Source organism: Chelon labrosus, assembly GCF_963514085.1.
Source record: "Chelon labrosus genome assembly, chromosome: 23".
In the NCBI taxonomy this organism is placed as follows: domain Eukaryota; kingdom Metazoa; phylum Chordata; class Actinopteri; order Mugiliformes; family Mugilidae; genus Chelon; species Chelon labrosus.
Window position 1 is genome coordinate 1,512,089 of NC_140356.1, and position 27,249 is coordinate 1,539,337.

The 27,249-nt window shown below is 41.1% G+C and overlaps 3 protein-coding genes across 3 annotated transcripts in view; all 3 read right to left on the minus strand.

The window, feature by feature from the left end:
- cog5 (component of oligomeric golgi complex 5) overlaps nucleotides 1–5,616 on the minus strand; it is a 64,221-nt gene extending 58,605 nt beyond the window's left edge. Inside the window, exons 1-5 of the mRNA XM_084573777.1 lie at nucleotides 5,556–5,616; nucleotides 4,932–5,071; nucleotides 3,725–3,782; nucleotides 3,027–3,081; nucleotides 1,265–1,334 (exon numbers count right to left, since the gene is read on the minus strand). Of these exons, the coding sequence (XP_084429903.1) occupies nucleotides 1,265–1,334; nucleotides 3,027–3,081; nucleotides 3,725–3,782; nucleotides 4,932–5,071; nucleotides 5,556–5,601 (369 nt within the window). The 5' untranslated portion in view covers nucleotides 5,602–5,616. The remainder of the gene's footprint in view (nucleotides 1–1,264; nucleotides 1,335–3,026; nucleotides 3,082–3,724; nucleotides 3,783–4,931; nucleotides 5,072–5,555) is intronic.
- A 767-nt stretch (nucleotides 5,617–6,383) lies between these two features.
- On the minus strand, nucleotides 6,384–19,069 carry LOC311508857 (uncharacterized protein). The gene is made up of 2 exons (XM_084573848.1): nucleotides 17,363–19,069; nucleotides 6,384–9,117 (listed from the first exon to the last, which is right to left on the minus strand). Exons 1-2 carry the CDS (start codon nucleotides 18,993–18,995, stop codon nucleotides 7,448–7,450), a joined length of 3,303 nt encoding a protein of 1,100 aa, XP_084429974.1. The 5' UTR covers nucleotides 18,996–19,069; the 3' UTR covers nucleotides 6,384–7,447.
- A 4,840-nt stretch (nucleotides 19,070–23,909) lies between these two features.
- LOC311508280 (E3 ubiquitin-protein ligase TRIM21-like) lies at nucleotides 23,910–25,908 on the minus strand (the record flags this gene model as incomplete). The annotated part of the gene is made up of 1 exon (XM_084572987.1): nucleotides 23,910–25,908. One exon carries the CDS (start codon nucleotides 25,906–25,908, stop codon nucleotides 24,280–24,282), a length of 1,629 nt encoding a protein of 542 aa, XP_084429113.1. The 3' UTR covers nucleotides 23,910–24,279.
- Between the last annotated feature and the right edge of the window lie 1,341 nt (nucleotides 25,909–27,249).

Here is a 27,249-nt window from a genome sequence, read left to right on the forward strand (position 1 = left end):
TTAGCAATGTTGCTACTGCACACAACAAATATTTCCATATATAATCTGTACAATGAATAAGAAAACGCACAGTATGTCACAGGACATTGTGCAATGGTTGTACACATAAAAACAATTAAAAAAAAAACAATAATATGATTCACATAGGGTAGTATTCCACACCTTCTTTTATGTCAATTCAAAGATTTTATTTTTCTCAGCATCTTGTAAGCCATCATTTACACCGATCAGCCACAACATTATGACCACAGGGGAGTAGATAACATTGACCATCTTGTGGCAATACACTGTTTTGCTGGGAAACTTTTGGACCTGGCATTCATTTGGATGTTACTTAGACATGTAGCACCCACCTAGACCAGACCAGACACCCCCACCCCATAGCAGTGACACTCCTTGATGGCAGCAGCCATCCCCAGCAGGATGCAGCCTGACACAGACACACACACAGAAGTGCTTTAGGAATAACTCAAAAAACATGAAGAACAGCACAAGGTGTTGACCTGACCTCCAAATTCACTAGATCCTAAACTGGTCAAGTATCTGTGGGATGATCCACAGAGGCCCCTCAAGGGACTGTGTCAGGCTGCATCCTGCTGGGGATGACTGCTGCCATCAAGGAGTGTCATTGCTATGGGGTGGGGGTGCCTGGTCTGGTCTAGGTGGACGTTACATGTCTAAGTAACATCCACATGAATGCCAGGTCCAAAAGTTTCCCAGCAGAACATTGGATTGTCACAAGATGCTCAATGTCATTTACTTCACCTGTCAGTGGTTAGTCACGTCCAACTTCTGCTGAAGACTTGAACAACAGACAGACTGAGGGTAATATCCCTCTCACACACACACACACAAAGAGAGAGACAATCTGAGCAACACAAAGCCATTAGCCCAGGAGTGAGACCTCAGAATCATGTTGACCTTTTTACAGCCGCCATTTCATCAATATTTAATCATGATTTCCCTCGGCTGCACAAACAGGAGTGTTTTCACCGAGCTGCACGCACAGCAGCCTGGACGTCGCACAACAAATATCTTGCTTAAATATGCGCAAATGCTGACCCTCTCTCCTACGCAGTGTCGATTTCTCTGTGGGTTTAGGTAGGCTTTGTATCAAGTGCACAAGCTTTTTCTTTTTTTGGTTCAAACTGCCACGCAAAGAACTGTCATCTGCCATTTCAAATAAGACACCGTTTCACACACAGCTACAGAAGAGGTGATATGATACAAACATCAGGTGTGTTAAGAAGGTTCAGTGGGTTACCTGCAGTCTGGCAAGCTGAGTGATCCTGGCCACAATCTTGTTGTACGGGTCAACAATCTTTGTCCTTATCCTGGAAAGACATGCACAGTTTTACCAATGTGCAACACACAGATCTTTCAAGAACAAGTGTCTTAGTTGTCTTTTTATTGTTTTTACAAACCAGACACAATTTGATAGTCAACACAAGTAAAGGATTAATGTAACATTGTGATAAGAAGAATCAGAGGGTCTCAGAGAGGGAGGGGAAATGCAAGACACTTGATATAATTTGGGCCAAGTGTTTGAAAAATAAACTGTGAGAGACATCGTCTTAGTCTCTTCAGTCCAGTTAAAACCCAGGCGACACAGTCGACAAGTCATCAGGGTGTCAATAGCAGTCAAGCCTCTAGCTTATCAATATTACATTGGGGAAAGCCTTGCAACACCCACTTTTGGGTGTCATGAAGGCAGCTTCAGAGGTATTCAGTTATCTGAAAACTATTTTCAGGGACACTCACCATGTAAATCTGTGTGTAGTCTGCATAAAAGTCAAAACTTAACTTAAAAGTTAAAACTGATCAGGCATAACATTATGACCACCTTCCTAATATTGTCTAGGTCTCTCTTGTGCCTCCAAAACAGTTGTGACTCATCAGAGAATGGACATGGGCCTTCTGAGGGTGTCCTGTGGTGTCTGGCAACAGAATGTTGTTAGTGGGGGCCTTTGGGTCCTATGGGTTGAGGGGAGGGGCCTCTGTGGATCATCCCACAGATACTTGATCAGTTTGGGATCTAGTGAATTTGGAGGCCAGGTCAACACCTTGTGCTGTTTTTCATGTTTTTTGAGTTGTTCCTAAAGCGTCTTTGTGTGTGTGTCTGTGTCGGGCTGCATCCTGCTGGGGATGGCTGCTGCCATCAAGGAGTGTCATTGCTATGGGGTGGGGGTGCCTGGTCTGGTCTAGGTGGGTGGGTGCTACATGTCTAAGTAACATCCACATGAATGCCAGGTCCAAAAGTTTGCCAGCAGAGAACTGAATTGTCACAAGATGGTCAATGTTATTTACTTCTAATATCAGTGGTTTTAATGTTGTGGCTGATAGGCGTAAACGGTGTGTTGAGAGTTGTGGATAATCAATGTGAGGTGTACTGACTACAATGTTTTTTTCAGCTGTGACAAGATTTTACCCTGAGTTTAGACATTTGGAGTTGGATCACTTTAAAAGAAGTTGAAAAAAAGATGTTTGGCTTGTTAAATAAGGAGTTGTTGGGCCACCGAAACGCAAGAGAGGAAGCTGATATCGTCACTGACTTTCTCTGAAGTCAAATATTGGCATTGCACCACCAGCTTCCACTCAACTATAAGGAATCTTGCTACATCGTCACACCTTTGGTATTAAAGAGGACCTCATGTTGTGTGGAAGAAACCACTGGAAATACAGACTACAAAAAAATTGTGGTTTCTACTTATGAACTGTCAAGTCAACAGTTCCTAAAACACACTCAGACACATTGTGTAAGTAATAACATATTTATAAAGCTCAAGCACATCACTGTCATGCATTCATTTTCCAAAACAGTTACTCAGTTGCTCAGAGGGGCAATTATGGAATTCCTAAGCCGGACCATGTCTACTTGCAGCCAGTGCATAAGAAAAACGATGGCTGTAAATATCAACAGGGTGCAAATACGAAGCAGTAGGAACCAAAGCCAGGTATATCTTTGCAAATGTTGACATTAATAAACTCTAATCGGACTAACTCCAGAGAAAAAAAAAAGTATTTACCTGTCGACAGCAGCCTGCAGAGCACTAATCCTTGTCTGCATCATCTGAAGAACCCCTGAAAAAACAACAATCTTTTCTTTCAGTATGTTTTGACATTTACTGCAAGAGGTACATTGTTGGCAAACTTGGTGAGAGGTGTTCTGGCTCCCTCTTGTGGTAAAACACGAGAATTGCAAAGGTTGAAGGGGCAGACTCATTTAAGAACGTTTGTAGTATGCATTCATATGCAAGCTCAGCCAGTTGGTTTCTGGGCATTATTTCATTAATGGGTGGAAAACACAGCTACAAAGCTAAAAAATAAAATAAAACAACAACATAGAACTGCTGAGCAAGATTCTGCCAGACTGCAAAAATCAATCAGCTACCATATGACCCTTATAAAACTTTGACTAAAACACAAACTGTCTGGATGCATGGCAAGTAGTGAAATAGAAACACAGGGCACAGGTGCTGGTTTTCAACAGCTCAATGTCATACAACATTTTTCCAAATGGGCATTGCTCACAGTAGTGTCATTATAGTGAAATACTGTAAATTCATCACGGGTGACCACATGTTGACCGTAACTGAACTAATCTCATCCAAGTTACAAGTGTTAGCATTTCATTTGCCAAGTCAATCAAAACCAAAGGCTGCTGTTTTTGCGAACACTGTTCTTGAATTTATAAATGGTTACATACGGAAAAGTGGATCTTTACCTTCAAGTGACTCTATCCCAGTGGCCTGAGCCAGCAAGTCTTCATGTCTCGCCACGACCTGGAAAAAAAAGAAACACAGTTGTTAGGGCTGCCACAGTGTTTGCTATAGATATGGTTTTAAGCAAGTTTCAAATTTCCATAGTCCATTTGGATTTCATTATGGGGCCTGTTTCCCTTATTTTAATCAAACCCAACTCTGTGGCGCTCAGATGACATGTATAACTATGTGACTCAGATCCTAACTTGGGGTTTCAAACGAACATTTGTGGTGGAAAACTTTCACTGACAACTCCTACTCTCACACCACATTCTGTCAAACTAAGAAGACCTACATTAGAAACTGGAAAACTACACACCCCATAGGGTGTGAAAGCAACCCAGGGGTTTTTTGAAGGTATAGAAGTGGAATATCCTGCAATGTGTATTTCACATGCACATAGTGTAGTCAAAACTAAAGGCAGAAAGACCCACAAGAAGATACAAACTGAAGACTGCTGCATTCAAGGCCAATGGCAATCATTGCTTGTATAGGATTTAACTCTAGTTAAATATTGCACATACAGTTAGGCACAGTTGCATCTATCAGTAGTTGTATTCACTGATTGCATAGGCAGCTTTTGTGCTTACAGTTACCCTGTGTGATGGTACATACACCGATCAGGCATAACATTATGACCGGAGAAGTAAATAACATTGACCATCTTGTGACAATTCAATGTTCTGCTGGGAAACTTTTGGACCTGGCATTCATGTGGATGTTAAATAGACATGTAGCACCCACCTAGACCAGACCAGACACCAACATGTTTTTGTCGTAGCGTAGTAGATCGAGGAGTGAAGTAGGGCAGCAGCAGTTGCAGCAGTTGTGTGTCTGGTCAGCATATATGTAGCATATGTTTTCATTAACGTATTGTGGCAGTGACAATAAACACAATTTGCATCCTGGATCATGATTTTCAGCAATGCATTAAAAAAAAACCTTGAAAATAGGGGGATGTGAAAAAAACTAAAAGAAAGGATGCAATTTTTTAAGCTGAGAGTGTTCTGAAAAGCGTTAACATGCCAAATAATGTGTCAGTGGCCAAGAATCAGTTCCGCTGGCGAAACACTCCTCTGACAACCACTGACAGATCAGTTGTTAATGAATGACTTAAATTCATGTAAACGCAGTCATCTGCAGCTGTGCTGTGGCGTGCTGGGCTTGTACCTGGCTGTGCAGCTCCTTGTCCAGCTGACTGATGCCCTGCGCCAGCTTGGCCAGCTGCTCGGCAATGACAGCATGGTGAATAGCCTGGGCTGTGTACGTCTTCACATCGAAGTCCTCTGCCAGGAAATCAACATAGCACTCTGCAAACAAAGCAGCATGTCCATTACATACCTTTCCAACATATCCAGCCATTACCCAAATATGAAGCTTTCTGGTGTGCTGGAAACTGAGACTAAGAAATGCTCTCTCCCAGATCTTTAACGGAGCTCTCAGATTGTTTCCATGTTGTTCTCTGCTTCTTTACAGTCCTCTCAGTAAGCACAGCCAGGATTCTTTCTTCTTTCATATTGTTTTTTGAAAATAACCGGTGCAGTTTACCGTTTACCTGTTCATGTAACCTGTACGCGCGTACGAATCTCAATTCTATAGAAGAACACGTCTACTATGAAACGACGAGATGTAACTAACGTAGCTCGAGTATGTTCATTGGTTTTGAGTTGGGAATTCTGCGACACGACTGCTGGAACTTTACAACGCTGTCGGCATGTTTTACAACTACCGATGATAATATTTAAACATTATCTACACCGCGCCTTCCGTTCATGAATCAAATATTTTTTTTACCATCTCTCAAAAGTGAATTCGTGGACGATTCTCTGCCTTCCTCCATGTTGACAGTTCCGTGTGTGACGTTTAAACGGGGCGACGGGACATCCTTCTTCATCTTCTTCCTCTTCTTTTTCCTTTGGCGACTATTGGTGAGTGACAACAACATTACCGCCCCCTTGTGGACTAGAGCAGAAGCCATGAATACTATTATTTTCGATGGGGGATATATACTGTATAAGTTCAATTGAATTGAATTGAAAAACATATTTAAATTCAGACAGTTACAGCTCCACACTGAACAACTTTTGGGCTCCACAGAAACAAAACACTTTGAAAAAAAAATACATCTTTTCTGTCCACAAAGAGCTGTCAAGGCCTGGTCCTGGTACAGGAACTTCCAGAGAGGAAATAGTTGATTAAGTATTTAATAAAAACACTAAACTCTTTCTACAACATTTTCATCATAGTGCAATAAGAATATAATGCTATGCTATGCAGAGTTTCAACATGTACTGTGGTATTTCATTCACTGTATTACACACAGGCAGAGTGATATCATACTACTGCATTTATCATAGTGGAACGGTGGACATGTATCACATATATTCAGATTGTTGTAGCTGTTTTTGGTTTTATTTAGTTATTTTACTTAATTTTAATATCCCCACATCTGAGTTTTATCCAAGTTGTAGTGATGAACTACATGACACGTGACATGGTTACACAGGTTATTTCTTCTCCTGTTAACTACTATGGTGGCTGAGTAAAAATGTCTGACTCTCAAAATGAACCAGGGTCCACACAAAGATGTCCGTAAGAGGAAGCAATATTTATTTGAAACAATAAATGAACACATTGCTCAGAAGTTGATTTTTTAACGTAACGTAATGACTGCAAAAATTAAAATTAAATTTTTTTTAAAAAATACTAAGAACCGTAGCCTTGGAGTAGCCTTGAACTTAAGGATTTGAGGTCCCAGACTCTCTCTTCCTTCTCTGGCTACGCCCTCCCCGTAGCATCAGCTGTACTCATCTCCCATCCCAATCTCCAGACGGGATTCACTTAAACAAGAATGCAAAAATACATCACCATTTTGATTATTTTGGCCCCTGTGATGAGTTTTATTCTAACCATAACCAGAGAAATATATCATTTTTTACAGCACAGACATACAAAATAGTAACAGTGCAACAGTGTAACAGTACTAAAGGACATTTTAATGTTATTAACACATGTAATATGTGTTTGTTGTGTTTAGTTAGAGTTCAAACAGTTACCTCCGAGCCCATAAACACAGGGGGCGTTGTTGAAATGGTTACGAGCTTCTAAGCTAACCTGACGGTCTGCACTTTAGTACCATGTTCCTCATTTACCTAGAGCTTAAATCTGTCTTGAAAGACAGCTGAAATAAGAAAAATGGTATCAGTGTCCAAAAATACTAGGATCTCTGCCAAGAAATCAGTGTTCTGTCCATTCTTGTCCCACACAAAATATAGCAAAATGTAAACCTGGAGATATTAGCAGTGAACCTTACAACACTTGCATTGGACAAAGAATATGCTATTTTTTAGTTAATGCAGCAACAAATGAAAATACATAAAGGCAAAAATGAATTGAATATGCTGAAATGTGTGACAAATTAATAAACAAAATAGTGTTGAAGGAGCACATCATTCATTTTCTGTAACTGCTTGTCACTATTGGATGACGATGCAGTATTCTGTTCCTGTACAAATCACAGATCAATGACCAAGAAGATCAGACGATATTTCACGTTTGTGATTAAACTACGAAGTTTTAGTATGAATGTATAATCTATATTTGTATCTTGACTGGATTCTACATGCGTGCTTTAAACAGATGTACATATGACAGTGAATAAAAACAGAGGAAATCCAACAATTAGTCTACTTTGTGTGGCTAAGAGGGAGCAGGATCAGGGGGACAGATCCGCTAATGCAGCAGGGACTGAAGTATGGGTAGAGCTTCTCAGTGAAGTTACAGCCAGTGAAGGAGTAGATGAGAGCTGCTGCATCTACGTCATAAAATGAGACCAGACCCTCCTCATAGTCCACAAACACCCCCACCTTCTGAGGCTGGGACTTCAGAGACAGAAGGACACCAGGACCAGAAAGAGCTTTGTACTCCCTACCATTTCTCAGCCATATTGACCAGAAGCCGTTCTTAGGGGACAATCTGATTTTTCCCTTCCTGGTCACTGATTCACTGGCCACTCCTAAATCCCATTCAGTCTTCCCTCTGACCTGAACTTCATAGTAAAATCTACCAGAAGAGAAACTTTGCTTTCCTAAAACACCATTACAAATGGAAAATCTCTGTGGATTATCTGGGACATCGTTTGGTACAGCCCCACTCTGAACCTGTTTCCCATCCTCAGACAGGATGAGATAGGGACTTGCAGTGTCGGAGTCCAGAGTCACATCCACTGCAAACAGCTGGACCCTCTTCAGCTCCACATCAACACGCAGCTTCTTCACCTCTTTACTGAGGGTCTCCTCCAGCTGAGCCACAGCTCTCCTCACAGTCCCCTCATGCGATGAGTGAACTCTGACCTCAGTCCAGTCTTTGGTGGGTGGAGCAGTGTTCAGTGATGATGAGTAGCTCTGGAGGAAGTGGAGGTGGTCTTCATCGTGTGAGAGCTGCTCCACCTCAGAGCTTCTCTTCATCAGCTCAGAGATTTCCTCTTCCAGCTCTTTGATGAAGCCCTCAGCCTGTCTCTCTGTAGCTTTCTGCTTCTCTTCAATGGTGTCAATGAGCTGAGCCAGACCTCTCTCTACAGACTGGATCAGAGCAGTGAACACCTGCACACTGGCTGCTGTCTCTATGTCTGCGTCTTCCTTGCTCAGCTTCACTGACTCTTTGATCTGCTCAATCTTCAGTCGTCTTATCTGGATCATTCTCTGAATTTCAGTCGCTCTCTTCCCCAGATCAGCTTTCTTTATCCGACACTCTTCACTCAGAGGAAGTAATACATGGGACTTATGACCGGTTTCAGTACAGAACTGGCAAACACACACCTGGTCAGTCTTACAGAACATCTCCAGAGGTCTATCATGCTTCTTACACATCCTGTCTTCCAGGTTCTCTACAGGATCGATCAGCTTATGTCTTGTCATGCCAGTGATCTTCTGATGAAGCTCCAGGTGAGTCTCACAGTAGGAGGTCAGACACACCAGGCAGGACTTGAGAGCCTTCAGTTTGGTTTCAGTGCACACGTCACAGAGAACATCCGGTGCGGTACGCTGTAGCTCTGAGCTGCTGCTGGTTTGCTTCACTGATGAATGTCTGAACTTAGAAGACATCTCAGATAAGACGGTGTTAACATGCAGCTCATGTCTTGCGTTGAAAACCTTTTTGCACATGGGACACTGACCCTGTACGTTAACATCCCAGTGTTGTGTGATGCAGTTCTTGCAGAAGTTGTGTCCACATGGTATGGTGACTGGATTAGTGAACACATCCAGACAGATGGAACACAGAAACTGATCTTCAGATACCAGACAGGTTGCAGACATTTCTAGAAAACAAAAGAAAAAAGAAACGTCAACACTGCAAACTATTTCTCATGAATTACCACCCAACCAATGTGTATAATCAGATTTCCACCAAGTTGTAGGACTCTGTTTCTCATCAACCAGTACATATATAGTATACATATTCATATTTATTTATATATTAGATCATATATATATATATTAAGGAGGTCCAGTTGGAGAAACCTTCTTGAAGCAAAGGTCCAGAAGATATTAATGTCTAACTATTTAATATGGTATATATTTCTCTATATTTAATATATTTAATGTGTAACTTGCCTCTAACTAGTGATGTGTCATGCGCAAAAGAGCCGTCTCTATGAGCCGATGCTTGGCAGTGAATCAGAAGAGCCGATTCCCATTGAGTGAGAGCCTGAGGACGGGGGCAGAACTTTGTTTTGATGGGCATGCCATGTGGCCAATCAGATGTGAGGATCATACCATTATGTGTAAGCAGAGACGAGGACAGACACTGTGGCTGACTGAGTAAGACAGTAGACAGAGGAGAGTAGAGAAGAAATTACATCAGCCCATCAAAGTTGAGGCATCTGATTTTTCTCAGTGTCAATATGCACTAAGGACATTTTGTTTACTGGTTCTGTTTTTGCTTGTGTGGATTTGATTCCAGTGTTTTGTTCATAATTACACAATTACAGTTTTATTAAAATATTAAACAAATGTAAGAATGCTTTTGAAACAGAATAACTGCACAAAATGAGACAATTATTAGGCTTCTGCATGCAAATGAAAAATAGTCTATCAATACACAAACACTGTGGGCTGAAACATTAGGGTATAAACGATACTAAATAAAGAGCCGTTCCAGAGCCAAAAGAACCGGCTCTTCTTTGGGAGCCATGGCAAAAGAGCTAGCTTACAGAGGAGAGACAAACTTCTCGTCGCCTGTCGTCACTGTAGAGTCGCTAAGTTTAGAGCCTGGAATGCACAGACTTGATTGGCTGAGTGGTATCACATGGGATAGCTGAACTCGCTTGTAACTGGTCCACTTTTGAAATCACAACCTTCAGTTTTAGCTGTAGGCTATAAACGGCTGTTTGTTTTTGTGTATTGTGTCAGTCTTTTTCCTTTGCACTACATTAGGGAGGGTGATAAGCCAAACACAAGAGTACACAGATTAAAATCAGAGCAGATCATGACAGAACAAAAATATGAACTTAACCTATTTAAAAAAGAAATAAATAAAAAAAGCTGAAAATTGGACTTGTAGAGTCTCTTGAAACTTTCAAGAAACCTGTTTTTAAAATAAACTGAATTGAACTAAATTCAGCTGATGTGAGCATGCACTAATGTAGTGTCTGCCACCTGATCCGCATTTTTAATGTATTTTAATGGAGACACAAACACTTAGCACTACTAGGAGGAAAAGCCTGGACAAATGATATAAAACCCAGCTGTACTCACCCATGTGTGTCTGGTGTAAGTCTTGGAGAGAAACTGATGTTACTGTTCTGCAGTCCCGCACTTTTCCGAAGTAGTTCCACTTTCATTTCACTTGGCTTTTGGAAGGAAAACAAAACTGTTCTGAGTGTTGCTCCGCCTCTCCCTGCACTCACATGCACCCTCTTTTCAGTAGGATTAAACTGTCATCATTTAGCATGTCTTTTCTTTTCACTTGGCTCCACCAACCTCTCAGACTGCCTCAGTGGTGTAGGAAAACTGTTCTCTTTTATTACTTCAACAGGCAAAACCAGCAACAAACAATCGGCAACAGGTTCTATTTGAAACACTATTTGAGCGCATGTTGCCATAGCTACTGCCGTGTTACTTTCACATCTTTGTAGTTGTCTGCACTCCTTTCTCTCCTGAACATGCAGGCTACAAGCAATAGCTCAGATCCAGTCAATATTTTTTTTTTTTTTTTTCTGCTTGTGTCAGTGTTTGTTAGCAATACTCAGTAACACTGGGTTTGTCTTCCTGTCTCTGATGCACGACTGCTACAAGTATGTCTTCTGAAGAGAGCAGACATCCAGTACAGGATTCTCAAACCTGGGATCAGACATTATAAGTGAAATTCTAGGTCAGCTAGAGAGGTGAAGGCTTTTTGGTAAATACCAGTTCAACTGGAGAACCAAATGGCATTCAGAATGTATTCATACAGTCCTGATGGGGTTGTAAAGGCTGTGAAAGTCTTCAGCATTCTCACTGAAAGTACCTTGATGGTATGCACTTCCACCCAGACATCAAATATCTTCTCTGTTGATAGTCGGCAGTGGACATTAATACACATTAGTACACAAACTTCGGACATAGCAGTTCAGACTTGACAGGTTGACGCTAAAGTATGGACTCTGGAGGACAGGAGGATGCAGGATGGTTATTCTAGGATAGCAACAGCAGCCGTCTTGATGACATCCACGAAATGCATTTTGGGATATCTTCCGATGCGTCCTTGTTACATGACAGGCGGGGTCAGGGAGCAGAACTGTTTGTGCATGTGTGTTTTCCCTCCTGTTCTTCTCTTCCCCTCCTCCTTCTCACTGCTCTCGGGTGAAATCAACCTAATTAACCTACACCTCTGGAGCACAGCTGGCCAATCATGCAAGGTTCCAGTATAAAAGGGCTGTGCCTGCAGTGATGGCTGGTCACTCTCTGCCTGTCTGCACTGCTGGTTGTGTGTTCCTGTGCTAAGTTTTGTTGTGTGAACTTTATTGTCTAAAACTGTAGGGTTGTGGAGTGAGTATGTGTGTCTAGGTAAGTTTTGGGGTCACCCATACATTTTTCAATCACGTAACACTCCTTTGTCTATAAACACTAGGCTTGAGGGTTGGTGCTGCTTTTGTATTTATTTTTGGCTAAGCTCCATTTGTAGATAAGACAGTCAGGGTTTTGTTTGCATTTTGTTTCAAGTCTAGCCTCAGTTCAGGACCAGTTTTGTTGTTTAAAATATCATATGTGGTTTGACACAACCACACTGTCCCACACTCCTTCACTATTGTATACTCTTATTAGTAGTTTTGCTTGGTCAATAAAGCATTTTTCTTTCTTTTAAACCCAAACTCTGGCTCAATATATTTTGTTGTTTGTCTCCTTGCCCTTCAGCATCTAAGGAGTTGTAACGGTCCTCGATAAACAGGCAGGCCAAGAACACATCTGGGTGTTTGGACTGTCTCTTCAGGTTCAAAGCAGACAACCTCTCTGATTTTAAGGTTGGGCTTAAGACTTTCCTTTTTGATAAAGCTTATTGTTGGTGCTGGTTCAGGTGACATTGAACCATCCCTTAATTATGCTGCTATAGCCCTAGGCTGCTGGTGGACTTCCCATGATGCATTGAGCACCTATCCTCTAATTTCGTCTCTCTCACTATTCAAGCATTCTTGGGCTTCTTCTGCATAACATGTTATTTTGTGTCCCTCTCTCATCTCTCATGTAGCATGCATCACGTATAATTTATACTCTCATTTGTATCATGATTGGATTTTCCATGTATGCTTTAATCAGATGTACATTTTTTATATATTTTTTTTAATACTTTATTTACAGTTTTTAACTTTCCACAACAATTAAACCCCAAAAACAACAGGGGGCTACCAGACAGTTGTAAATTTACATAAATAGACTTGCAGTAGTAATAGTAATGCAGTAGTTAGAGTAAAGCAAGTACCATATGAAAAGGCATCACACCTGACACTGGGCCAGGAAGGGTCCCCAGATTCTCTCAAATCTGTTCCGTTCATTAGGTTTGTGCAGGCGCAGTCTTTCCATTTGAATAACCGTTAACATCTCATTGAGCCAATGAGCAAAGGTGGGTGGAGTGGTAGACTTCAGGTTAAAAGAATAAGTTTCTTAGCCACTACCATCCCTAGCTGCAGCGCGACCTGAGTGTCGTGAGGAAAATCAGAAGTCTCGGCAGAGCATCCAAGAATGGCTAGGTCATGATTAGGCTGAATAACTCTGGAATAGGCTTTAGACAAGTGCTCAAATATAGCTGACCAAAACTCCTGCAACTTAGGACAGAACCATAAAAAAAAGATGCGCTAGTGAACCCTCAGCAATATGACACTTATCACATACAGGGGACACAGATGGGAAAATACGATTTAGCTTTGTTTTCGAGTAGTGCAATCTGTGCAACACCATGTACTGAATTAACCTGTAACGTGAGTTAATAGAGCAACAGTGGACCCGAGACAGTGCCTCCTCCCAAAGCTCTGCCGATATGTCAGAGCTCAAGTCCGTGGCCCAAGCTTCCCTAATACAATCGGAGGAAACTGAATTGGTAAAAGAACCCACAAATTTTGATATTAACTGCTTGGAGTCCAGAGGGAGCAGGAGGGTCTCAAGGAAAGGATGGGTGATGGACGTAGAATCGAGATGTGGCCAATTCTCCCTGACATAGTGTCTGACTTGGAGGTAGCGAAAAAAGTGAGAATTTGGAAGACTGAATTTGTTGCTTAGCTGAGTAAATGATGCCAATTGGCTGTTAATGTAAAGATCTGAAAATGTACTAACACCCCTTTCTCTCCAGACTGCAAACACCCCATCCGACCGGGCAGGCAAGAACGTATGATTATGACATATGGGTGCATGTATGGAGACACTGAGAACCCGGCAAGCTGCCTTTATCTGATTTAAGATTCTCAAGGAGTGCTTCACGGTGAAATTTTGAATTAATTTAGCTACTGGGGCAGAGTCAGAAAACAAAAGAGCAGGAAGTGAGGACATTTTAACTGCAGCAGCTTCCAGCTGTAACCACAAAGGGCTCTCCCCAACCTCAACACTTCCACCTTTCCAGTAGGTAAGAGCCCTGGAGTTGGCTGCCCAGTAGTAGTGTTTAAAAACAGGCAGTCCCAGGCCACCCTTTTTGGATGGTTTTTGAAGGTGAGCCTTGGATATCCTGTGAGATTTGTAACCCCACACAAAGGGCAATATGATAGAGTCAAGCTTCTTGAAGAAAGATGCATTTAAGTATATGGGCAGGTTCTGGAAAAGGTACAGAAACCTGGGTAGGCTCACCATTTTGATTGCATTTACCCGACCAATCATAGATAGGGGCAGTGTTCTCCAAGACTCAATAGTTGTTTTGAGTTTTTCTAAAGATTCTGTAAAGTTAAACTTGAAGAGATGCCTGGGGCTTCTCGTCAGTTGAAGTCCTAAATAGGTGAAAGACTCCTTCATCACTCTAAAAGGCAAATTTGTCAGAAAGTCATCAGTAAGTTGGTCTGTTAAGGGCATGAACTCACTCTTTCTCCAGTTTATGGTATAGCCAGAGATGCTCCCGAAGGAATTTATATATTCTAATAGGACGGGGATAGAGACCACCGGGTCAGCTAGACAGACAAGGAGGTCGTCCGCATACAGAGTCACACGGGTCTCTGTGCCACTTGTCCTAATACCTTTAATGTATGGATGTCCTCTAATACAAATAGCCAGGGGCTCCAGTGCTATATTGAACAGCAGGGGGGACAATGGGTCCCCCTGGCGAATGCCACGATGCAGGGTGAACGGACCGGATCTGTCCCCATTCGTCAGAATGGAAGCTTTTGGGTTGCTATATAATATTTTGATCCACTCTATAAAAGTGGCGCCGAATCCAAATTTCTTAAGTGTTGCAAATTGATAAGGCCACTCTATCATATTAAACGCCTTATGAGCATCCAAGGACAATATTGCCGCCCTGTCATCTTTGCCATAATCTGCATACATAATATTAAGGATTTTGCGGACATTACAGAAGGAATACCTGCCCGAAATAAATCCTGTCTGGTCCACGTGAATGATACTTGCTATTTTTTTACCGAGCTGGTTTGCTAGAACTTTTGTAATTATCTTCAAATCGTAATTTAGTAGGGCAATAGGCCTATAGCTACCCGGATCTGTTTCATCCTTGTCCTTTTTTAATAAAACACAAATATTTGCTTCACCGAGAGAGGATGGAAGCCGTTTGTTTTTAAACGTGTCCCGGATCATCCTCAACAGAGAGGGTGAAAGGACCTCATGAAAGGCTTTGTAAAACTCTGGTCCAAACCCATCCGGACCCGCCGCTTTGCCAGTGGGGAATGCTCTGATGGCATCCTGCAGCTCAGAATGTGAGAAATCTGAGTCCAGACTCTCCCTGAAAGCCACATCCATTTTTGGAAAGTGGAGCGATTCAAAAAAACTGATCGAAATCCTCCTGTGTAGCTGTTGATTTAGAAGTGTAAATTTCTGAGTAAAATTCTTTAAAACGTTCATTGATGCCCTTTAAATCTGTAAGCAACTGTCCAGATTTAGATTTTATTTTATAGATGGCTCGTTTTGCTTGTTCTCCCTTCAACTGCCTTGCCAGTAGCTTTTGTGGCTTGTCGCCAAGCTCAAAGTGCCTCCGTTTAAGTTTCAAAAGTAAGTTTCCTATTTGGTCTCCTAGAATGGTATTATACTCGTACTTTAATTTAAGAATTGTGTTGTAATCTGATTGGAGTAGTGAGTTTCGATAGACCTGTTCAGCAGTTTGTAGCTCTTTTTCAATCTCCCTCAGTCTGCCTCGCTTAGCCCTTTTCAGTGTTGCTTCATAAGAAATAATTTGCCCTCTAATATAGACTTTGAGAGTTTCCCAGAGTATTGTGTTGCTCACCTCCCCATTATCATTGGTCTCAAGGAACTGTGATACGTGCGTAGTGATGTATGTTTTAAAAGCCTGGTCCTCAAGGAGATTGGGATTAAAACGCCAACTATAGACTTGTCTAGGGGAGCACAATTTAAGAACAGGATTAACAGGACTGTGATCAGATATTATTATGTTGTGATATTTAGTGTGGTTAATGTTAGAAATTAATCTGGAGTCGACTAGAAAATAATCGATCCGTGTGTATGATCTGTGTACATGTGAGTAAAAAGAGTAATCCGGTCAGATGGGTGCTGCAGTCTCCAAATATCCACCACCTTTTTTGTTTTCATCAAATTGTTAATGGTTTGTACAGTAAGAATATTAGGTGGGGGGGCAGAAGACAGCCTATCCAAATATGGGTCTAGGTAGCAATTAAAATCGCCCCCTATCACTATGTGACTTGAATCATCGTCCGGGATCAAATCAAACACCTTTCGGAAAAAAGCCGGGTCATCCGTGTTCGGCCCATAGATATTCACTAGTGTAATAGGGAATGAATTGATATGGCCAGTTACAATTAAGAATCTGCCGTTTGGGTCAGCTATAGATGATTGAAATCGAAAAGGCACAGTCTTCCGGAAGAGAATAGCAACGCCCCGGGCCTTTGATGTGAAAGGTGACTGATAGACCTGTGAGATCCAATTAGTCCTGAGTTTCCTGTGCTGAGTAGCTTTAACATGAGTTTCTTGTAAAAATATAATGTCAGATTTCAGTGATTTCAAATGTGAAAAAACCTTGCCTCGTTTAACTGGGTGACCTAAACCACGTACATTCCAAGAGACCAGGGACATGAAATCCAGAACATTATTCATATGTGGTACCTTTTGCATTAGAGCGAAATACAAACTTAACATTCAGTCTGGCAGCTAATCAGATGTACATTTGACAGATTTGTTTCATTTTATTCCTCACTGACAGCATTAAACCCTACTGTGGATCTCTGTAGTACGTCCCTCTCTAGTACTGGTTAAGTTGAACTACGTACTTCTGAGGAATCGCATCTTTCACGTTTGTCTTTTGGCTTGTCTAACTCCAATAACATTTCATTACTAGAAACAAAATGACAAACAGCTGATTTCAAAATTATATTTAAAAAAAAACAAAACAGTCTTAATCATTTCATTCCTTAGATGCTGCAAAAAATAAAAAATAAAATAAACTCAATGTGAGAGATAGCAGATACATTAGTGGTCAAGTCAGCAGTTTGGTCCATTCAGAGCAAATAATAATAAGGCACTGGTGAGACCAGCAACAAAAAACGTCTGCATGTCCACAAAGTAAAACTGTGGTGGATGATCTTAGGACCCCTTCCATGAAAAAAATAACACAACATCCAAGTAAGTGAAATAAAAAATTCTCTTACAGAGACTTCACCACAAGGTGCAAATCATTCATAAGCTTCAATGATCAATCAGATTAGACTTCAAAAATAACAAAGAGCAGTAAAGTTTGTCTATACTATAGTAAACTCTTTCAATTATTAGGAAGATAATTGCAAATGCGTCTGTTATAAAGGAAATAAAAATAAATGAGAGGCATAATTCAAACACATACATTAATTCATATATATTTTCAGTCACTTGATATCAAATCAATGTAGTAATGGAAGGACCTCCTCAAACATCATCAAAATGCTTCTGACATGAATGATTTTTAATCAGTGTGATTGACAGGAGAGATAATCAAAGGGGCAGAGTTGGTCAGACCATTATTATGACGCGGACCAAAGATGGGGTAGAGTTTCTCAGTGAAGTTACAGCCAGTAAAGGAGTAGATGAGAGCTGCTGCATCTACGTCATAAAATGAGACCAGACCCTCCTCATAGTCCACAAACACCCCCACCTTCTGAGGCTGGGACTTCAGAGACAGATATACAGGAGGTTTAGCACAAGCTTTGTACTCATTTCCTTGTCTTAAATGAACAACCCAAAAGCCTGTCTGTGGGCTAGGTGTGACATTTTCCTTTCTGTTTATTGTCTCTCTCGCAACTCCTAGAGTCCATTCCATCTTCCCTTTAACTTGAACTTCGCAGTAAAATTTCCCTGAATAGATAACCTGTTTTCCTAAGACACAAGCACAAGTGGAAAATCTTGTTGGGTTGTCTGGGAGATTCTGCTTAACATCATTATGATGAACCTGTTTCCCATCCTCAGACAGGATGAGAGCAGCATATGCTGTATCAGGATCAAGAGTCACATCCACTGCAAACTGCTGGACCCTCTTCAGCTCCATATCAGCACACAGCTTCTTCACCTCTTCACTGAGGGTCTCCTCCAGCTCAGCCACAGCTCTCCTCACAGTCCCCTCATGCGATGAGTGAACTCTGACCTCAGACCAGTCTTTGGTGGTGGGTGGAGTAGTGTTCAGTGATGATGAGTAGCTCTGGAGGAAGTGGAGGTGGTCTTCATCGTGTGAGAGCTGCTCCACCTCAGAGCTTCTCTTCATCAGCTCAGAGATTTCCTCTTCCAGCTCTTTGATGAAGCCTTCAGCCTGTCTCTCTGTAGCTTTCTGCTTCTCTTCAATGGTGTCAATGAGCTGAGCCAGACCTCTCTCTACAGACTGGATCAGAGCAGTGAACACCTGCACACTGGCTGCTGTCTCTATGTCTGCGTCTTCCTTGCTCAGCTTCACCGACTCTTTGATCTGCTCAATCTTAAATCGTCTCTCCTGAATCATCATCTGGATTACAGCCTCTTTTTCTCTCAGCTCGGTCTTCTTGACCTCATATTCTTCAGTGAAGGAAATGACATGATGGAGCTTGTGATCTGACTCAGTGCAGCTGACACACACACATATGTCATCAGTCTTACAGAACATCTCCAGAGGTCTATCATGCTTTTTACACATCCTGTCTTCCAGGTTCTCTACAGGATCGATCAGCTTATGTCTTGTCATGCCAGTGATCTTCTGATGAAGCTCCAGGTGAGTCTCACAGTAGGAGGTCAGGCACACCAGGCAGGACTTGAGAGCCTTCAGTTTGGTTTCAGTGCACACGTCACAGAGAACGTCTCCTGTATTGTCACACCTTTGGACTGCACAGCTGCTGGATTCCATCAGAGCTGTTTTCCTGAACTGAGCAGTCATCTCAGATATGAATATGTTGACCCGCAGCTCAGGTCTTTTATCAAAGGCATCTTTACACATGGGACACTGACACTGGACGTTGACATCCCAGTGTTGTGTGATGCACTTCTTGCAGAAGTTGTGTCCACATGGTATGGTGACTGGATCAGTGAACACTTCCAGACAGATGGAGCACAGAAACTGATCTTCAGATAGCAGACAGGCTGCAGACATTTCTAGAAAATTTAAGAAAAAAGAAACTTCAACATTCCAATATATTTCTCATGAATTACTGGCCCAACCAGTACATATACAGTATATATATATAAATGTATATACTATGTATGTTTTTGTAGAAAATGAGTACGTAGGATGGTTCTGATACTGTTCCTGAGATTTACAAGAGAGTTTTTATGTATTGTTTCCATCTTTTGCCTGTGCACTGCATGTTCTGAAATAGAGCTTGTGAGTAGATGTACTTTCCACCACGTCTTTTATTCATACTTATACATATTTATACTGTATATATTTTTATTGAACTACCACTGATTATACATTGTATTTAATTAAATTGTATCCATGTATCGTTTCTAACAATCCAGATGGTCTCAAGGTGCATTAGAGAGCTCAGAGCAGGAAACCCCGGACGGTCAGGTGTCAGTGGGAAGGGAAAAGAAGAAACCTTGATATATATGGAGGGGACTCATCTAATTGAGGCCGACCAGGTACAGAGGAAGTAAAAAATATGAAAGTTGGACAGAAGAAATAGGGAGGAGAGGAAGAGAGAGAGACTCTGGTACCAATATGACTATTAACTACACATTTTGATTATGTCACCAGCTTATGTTGTTAAAACCAGAACAACTCTGCTTTAATTAAGTCTGTGGCCGAATCATTGTAGCACGTAAGTTATCGACAGAAGCGATTCTAGAGTCTACTCAGGCCCTGGGCAAAGTCTCCACATTCAGTTAGCTATGTAGTGTGATCACTCATTATCAGCTTCACTCACCAGAGTTTTTCTTTCTTTCTTTTTTCACTTCCAGAGAGATAACTTCTTCTCATTTTGAATTGAGCCCCATTGTCATACTTAACTACTTTACAGAGTAATGCACGACATGTAAAGGGAGGCAGAGCTGTTGTTTACGTTCATAAGAGACTTTTATGAAACTTGTTTTCAGCTTATCTTCGTATGTAAAAAAACTAAACAAAACTATACTTAATTCACTTACAAACTGTTAATTTATATCAGCCATCCGTTACACCAGTTATTTTCCTTAGACCAGAGTCCTGACCAGCAGGTTTAATGTATTTTAATGGAGACATAAACCCCTTAGCACTACCACTACTAGGAGAAAAAGTCCTTATTAGTTGCTCTCTATGGACAAACGATATAAAACCCAGCTGTACTCACCCATGTGTGTCTGGTGCAAGTCTTGGAGAGAAACTGATGTTACTGTTCCGCAGTACCACTCTTTTCTGAAGTAGTTTCACTTTCATTTCACTTGGTTTGTGGAAGGAAAACAAACCTGTTCTCTGAGTGTTGCTCCACCTCTCCCTGCACTCACATATGCACCCTCTTTTCAGTGGGATTAAACTGTCATCATTTAGTATGTCTTTTCTTTTCTTTTCACTTGGCTCCACCAACCTCTTAGACTGCCTCATTATTAATTTATTACTTCAACAGGCAAAACCAGCAACAAGCAAATTGCAACAGGTACTTATTTGTGGCATTGCAGCAATGTGCCACAGACAGCTCACTCAGACACCTACTGGTCAGTCTAATAATACATGTCTAAAAAAAAATCAATCAACACAGTGGGTATAGTGCAAAACATTCATTCATTCATTCATTCATCTTCTGTAACCGCTTGTCCTGTGAAGGGGCTGTATCTACATCATAAAATGAGATCATAAAATAATATTTTATTCTTAAGTGCTGAATTAATAGTGCAAAATGAATAAAGCATCTATGCACCCAGTTTTCTATTACTGATAAGATCACGCAAGAACATCCAATGAGTCTTTATTTTCTCAGCACTTTTACAGTTTTTTTTTGTTTTTTGAAAAAGGGAATAGTGCTCTTGATGTGATACGCCATTCTCACTACTTTCCAGTTTCTTCTTAGAGAAGAAAAATCCTTGTGGGAACACGAAGCAGGTCCTATCATGCAACCTGCTTTAACTTTTAGTAGAACTCCTCTGTATTCCCACCCTCACACCTTCGGTGACACGATAACATCTCAAAAACAAAATAATATGCTAATATAATAATAACAGAATTTATATTTTACTCAAGTCTGATTTTCATTTATCAATTAATCACTAGTTCATTCATTTGAATCGATCAGGCATAACATTATGACTACCTACCTAAAACAGTTGTGACTCATCAGACAATGGACATGGGAAGCATCCACATGAATGTCAGGTCCAAACGTTTCCCAGCGGAACATTAAATTGTCACAAGATGGTCAATGTTATTCAGTTTTTCTGTCAGTGGTCATAATGTTACACCTGATCAGTGTAGCTCTCAACATCACGTCTAATTTTATAACTGTTCCACAAAAATGATATTATCAGTCAGGTGGAGGTGAACAGATAGAAACTGTGGACTGTTTCAAAAATCACTGCTGAACAAAAAAAACTTCAGCAACCATAAAAGCAGGTAAATGAACAAACTGCCATGCAAGTGCTGCCATCGTGTGTCCTTCTGAGGTCACTGCAGTAGAGGTTTTTCTTTCCAATTCAACAAAGAAGGAAACATAATGTATACCTTGTTCCTATATATAGTATTATTTACAATACAATATTTATTACATATTCAAGTAGTAGATGTTGAACCACATGTTTAATTATGAAGTATATTCTTTGCTGTGTATTTTCTTTACTAGCAACCAGTTTACATTCACTTTAAGGCTGCTTCAAACAACAATGGAACCCTTTTTTGAATTACTCAGTTAAATTAATCAACATATTACTACATATATCTATTGTTTGTTCTATAGCTCTGTGTTTATGCACTTACCTTTCTTGACGAGGCTGTTTGAAGGTTAAGACTTGGTTTTAGTGTAAAGGTTACAATTAGTTTATGGTTAGGATTAGAGTAAGGGTTGTGGTTAGGCACTTAGTTGGGATGGTCAGATAAGGGGCTAGGGAATGCATTATGTCAATGAATGTCCTCACAAAGATGGCCATGCAAATGTGTGTGTTTGTGTACACTTGTGAAAAACACAGATTGCTGCACATCTGCTAAAATCTGCATTCCAATAGAATACATTTACATTTGATCCCATCCTGTTTGTTTGTGGTGTTTGTCATCCATATGGATGACAACAAAACTAAATACAAGAAGACTAGAGGTTTAACATTTGATTCCTGGTACATGGAGCACATGCTGATGTGTCCTTGAGCAAGGCACTGAACCCCGAGTGGCTCCCAGTGCTTGCCACTGGTGTTTGAATGTGTGTGTGCTTCTGCAGGATGAATGTCGCCACCTGGATTTCACCAAGCAAATAGGTACAACCCTCCTATTGGATAATTACTGCATGGGTGATTATCTTTCAGCTGGCAAAAAGCTGGCAAGAACAGAAGGATGCAGGATGGTCATTCTGGGATGGCAACAGCAGCAGTCTTGATGACATCCGCGAAATGCATTTTGGGATATCTTCCGATGCGTCCTTGTTACGTGACAGGCGGGGTCAGGGAGCAGAACTGTTTGTGCATGTGTGTTTTCCCTCCTGTTCTTCTCCTCCCCTCCTCCTTCTCACTGCTCTCAGGTGAAATCAACCTAACTAACCTACACCTCTGGAGTACAGCTGGCCAATCATGCAAGGTTCCAGTATAAAAGGGCTGTGCCTGCTGATGGCTGGTCTCTCTCTGCCTGTCTGCACTGCTGGTTGTGTGTTCCTGTGCTAAGCTTTGTTGTGTGAACTTTGTTGTCTAAAACTGTAGGGTTGTGGAGTGAGTATGTGTGACTAGGTAGGTTTTGGGGTCACCCATACATTTTTCAATCACATAACACTCCTTTGTCTATAAACGCTAGGCTTTAGGGTTGGTGCTGCTTTTGTATTTATTTTTGGCTAAGCTCCATTTGTAGATAAGACAGTCAGGGTTTTGTTTGCATTTTGTTTCAAGTCTAGCCTCAGTTTAGGACCAGTTTTGTTGTATTTTTATTTTTTTTTTGGTTTATTTGACACAACCACACCGTCCCGCACTCCTTCACAATTGTATACCTGTATTAGTAGTTTTGCTTCGTCAATAAAACATTTTTCTTTCTTTCGAACCCGAACTCTGGCTCAATTTATTTCGATTGTAGTGTTTATGTCTCCTTGCAGAGTCGTAACAGTCCTCGATAAACAGGCAGGCCAAGAACACATCTGGGTGTTTGGACTGTCTCTTCAGGTTCAAAGCAGACAACCTCTCTAATTTTAAGGATGGGCTTAAGACTTTCCTTTTTGAGAAAGCTTATTGTTGGTGCTGGTTCAGGTGACATTGAACCATCCCTTAATTATGCTGCTATAGCCCTAGGCTGCTGGTGGACTTCCCATGATGCATTGAGCACCTATCCTAATTTCGTCTCTCTCACTATTCAAGCATTCTTGGGCTTCTTCTGCATAGCATGTTATTGTGTGTCCCTCTCTCATCTCTCATGTAGCATGCATCACGTATAATTTATACTCTCATTTGTATCATGATTGGATTCTCCATGTATGCTTTAATCAGATATACATTTGACAGATTAGATTAATTTTATTCCTCACTGACAGCATTAAACCCTACTGTGGATCTCTGCAGTACGTCCCTCTCTAGTACCGGTTAAGTTGAACAACGTACTTCTGAGAAATCGCATCTTTCGTCTTTTGGCTTGTCTAACTCCAATAACCTTTCATTACTGGCAACAAAACTACAAACAGCGGATTTTCAAAGTTATATTAAAGTACACACACAAACAGAAAAATGGAAAACTGTTGTAAAGGATTTCTCAGTGTAATTGAAACTGACCATCCTTAGGCTGCCAAAAATAAAATAAAATCAATGTGAGCAGAAACATTAGTGGCCAAGTCAGTGGTTTGGTCCATTCAGAGCAAATAAGGCACTGGTGAGACCATCAACAAAAAATGTCTGCATGTCCACGAAGTAAAACTGTGGTGGATGATCTTAGGACCCCTTAGATGAAAAAAAATAATAAAATGCACGCAGGATCCAAGTAAGTGAAAAAAAACTCTCTTACAGAGACTTCACCACAAGGTGCAAACCATTCATAAGCTTCAATGATAGATCAGATTAGATGTCAAAAATAACAAAAAGCAGTAGTTTGTCTATACTATAGTAAACTGTTTCAATTATTAGGAAGATAATTGCATATGTGTCTGTTATAAAGGAAATAAAATAAATGAAAGGCATAATTCAAACAAATATACATTAATTCATATATATTTTCAGTCACTTGATATCAAATCAATGTAGTAATAGAAGGACCTCCTCCAACATCATCAAAATGCTCCTGACATGAATGTTTACTAATCAGTGTGATTGACAGGAGAGATAATCAAAGGGGCAGAGTCATTAGGACACGGACTAAAGATGGGGTAGAGTTTCTCAGTGAAGTTACAGCCAGTAAAGGAGTAGATGAGAGCTGCTGTATCTACGTCATAAAATGAGACCAGACCCTCCTCATAGTCCACAAACACCCCCACCTTCTGAGGCTGGGACTTCAGAGACAGAGATACAGTAGGGCCAGCACAAGCTTTGTACTCTTTTCCTTGTCTCAAACCAACAACCCAAATGCCTGTCTGTGGGCTAGGTGTGATTTTTCCTTTTCTGTTTATTGTCTCTCTGGCAACTCCTAGATCCCATGCCGTCTTCCCTGTAACTTGAACTTCATAGTAAAATTTCCCTGAATATATAACCTGTTTTCCTAAGACACAAACACAACTGGAAAATCTTGTTGGGTTGTCAGGGAGATTCTGCTGAACACCATTATAATGAACTTGTTTCCCATCCTCAGACAGGATGAGAGCAGCATGCGCTGTATCAGGATCAAGAGTCACATCCACTGCAAACTGCTGGACTCTCTTCAGCTCCACATCAACACACAGCTTCTTCACCTCTTTACTGAGGGTCTCCTCCAGCTGAGCCACAGCTCTCCTCACAGTGCCCTCATACGATGAGTGAACTCTGACCTCAGACCAGTCTTTGGTGGGTAGAGCAGTGTTCAGTGATGATGAGTAGCTCTGGAGGAAGTGGAGGTGGTCTTCATCGTGTGAGAGCTGCTCCACCTCAGAGCTTCTCTTCATCAGTTCAGAGATTTCCTCTTCCAGCTCTTTGATGAAGCCTTCAGCCTGTCTCTCTGTAGCTTTCTGCTTCTCTTCAATGGTGTCAATGAGCTGAGCCAGACCTCTCTCTACAGACTGGATCAGAGCAGTGAACACCTGCACGCTGGATTCTGTCTCTATCCTTGCGTCTTCCTTGCTCAGCTCCACTGACTCTTTGATCTGCTCAATCTTAAATTGTCTCTCCTGAATCATCATCTGGATTACAGCCTCTTTTTCTCTCAGCTCAGTCTTCTTGACTTCATATTCTTTAGTGAAGGAAACAACATGATGGGGCTTGTGATCTGTCTCAGTGCAGCTGACACACACACATATGTCATCAGTCTTACAGAACATCTCCAGAGGTCTATCATGCTTCTTACACATCCTGTCTTCCAGGTTCTCTACAGGGTCGATCAGCTTATGTCTTGTCATGCCAATGATCTTCTGATGAAGCTCCAGGTGAGTCTCACAGTAGGAGGTCAGACACATCAAGCAGGACTTGAGAGCCTTCAGTTTGGTTTCAGTGCACACGTCACAGAGAACGTCTCCTGTATTGTCACACCTTTGGACTGCACAGCTGCTGGATTCCATCAGAGCTGTTTTCCTGAACTGAGCAGTCATCTCAGATATGAATATGTTGACCCGCAGCTCAGGTCTTTTATCAAAGGCATCTTTACACATGGGACACTGACACTGGACGTTAACATCCCAGTGTTGTGTGATGCACTTCTTGCAGAAGTTGTGTCCACATGGTATGGCGACTGGATCAGTGAACACTTCCAGACAGATGGAGCACAGAAAATGATCTTCAGATAACAGACAGGCTGCAGACATTTCTAGAAGATATAAGAAAAAATAAACTGATTATACATTGTATTCAATTAAACTGTATGCATGTATATCTCTAACAATCCACATGGTCTCAGGGTGCATTAGAGAGCTCAGAGCAGGAAACCCCAGACAGTAAGGTGTCAATGGGAAGGGAAAAGAAGAAACCTTGATATATATGGAGGGGACTCATCTAATTGAGGCCGACCAGGTAGAGAGGAAGTAAAAAATATGGAAGTTGGACAGAAGAAATAGGGAGGACTGGAAGAGAAGAGAGAGAGATTCCGGTACCAATGACTATTAACTGCACATTTTGATTATGTCAACATCTTATGTTGTTAAAACCAGAACAACTCTGCTTTAATTAAGTCTGAGGCCGAATCATTGTAGCACGTCAGTTACCGACAGAGGAGTCTACTCGGGCCCTGGGCAAAGTCTCCACATTCAGTTATGTAGTGTGATCACTCATTATCAGCTTCACTCACCACAGTTTTGCTTTCTTTCTTTTTTCACTTCCAGAGAGATAACTTCTTCTCATTTTGAAATGAGCACCATTGTCATACTTAACTACTTTAAAGAGTCATGCACATGACATGTTAAAGGGAGGCAGAGCTGTGTCTTTATGTTCTTGAGACTTTTAAGGAACTTGTTTTCATCTTATCTTCGGATATAAAAAAAAACTAAACAAAACTATACTTAATTCACTTACAAACTGTTAGTTTATATCAGCCATCCATTACACCAGTTACTTTCCTTAGACCAGTATAAGAGAGTCCTGACCAGCAGGTTTAATGTATTTTAATGGAGACATAAACCCCTTAGCACTACTACCACTACTAGGAGGAAAAGTCCTTATTAGTTGCTCTCTATGGACAAATGATATAAAACCCAGCTGTACTCACCCATGTGTCTCTGGTGCAAGTCTTGGAGAGAAACTGATGTTACTGTTCTGCAGTACCACTCTTTTCTGAAGTAGTTTCACTTTCATTTCACTTGGTTTGTGGAAAGAAAACAAAACTGTTCTCTGAGTGTTGCTCCGCCTCTCCCTGCACTCACATATGCATTTTCAGTGGGATTAAACTGTCATCATTTAGCATGTCTTGTCTTTTCACTTGGCTCCACCAACCTCTCAGACTGCCTCAGTGGTGTAGGAAAACTGTTCTCTTTTATTAATTCAACAGGCAAAACCAGCAACAGGTACTTATTTGTGGCATTGCAGCAATGTGCCACAGACAGCTCACTCAGACACCTACTGGTAAGTCTAATTATACATGTCTAAAAAAAAAATTAAACAACACACAGTGGGTATAGTGCGAAACATTCATTCATTCATTCATCTTCTGTAAC

Excerpts from the sequence above, each read along its gene's own strand:
- LOC311508857 (XM_084573848.1), bottom strand. The coding sequence starts at position 18,995 with ATGTCTGCAGCCTGTCTGCTATCTGAAGATCAGTTTCTGTGCTCCATC. Across the intron at positions 9,118-17,362 it reads GATTATCTCTCCTGTCAATC|TTTGCAGTGTTGACGTTTCT; the intron begins ACACTGATTAAA and ends CATGAGAAATAG.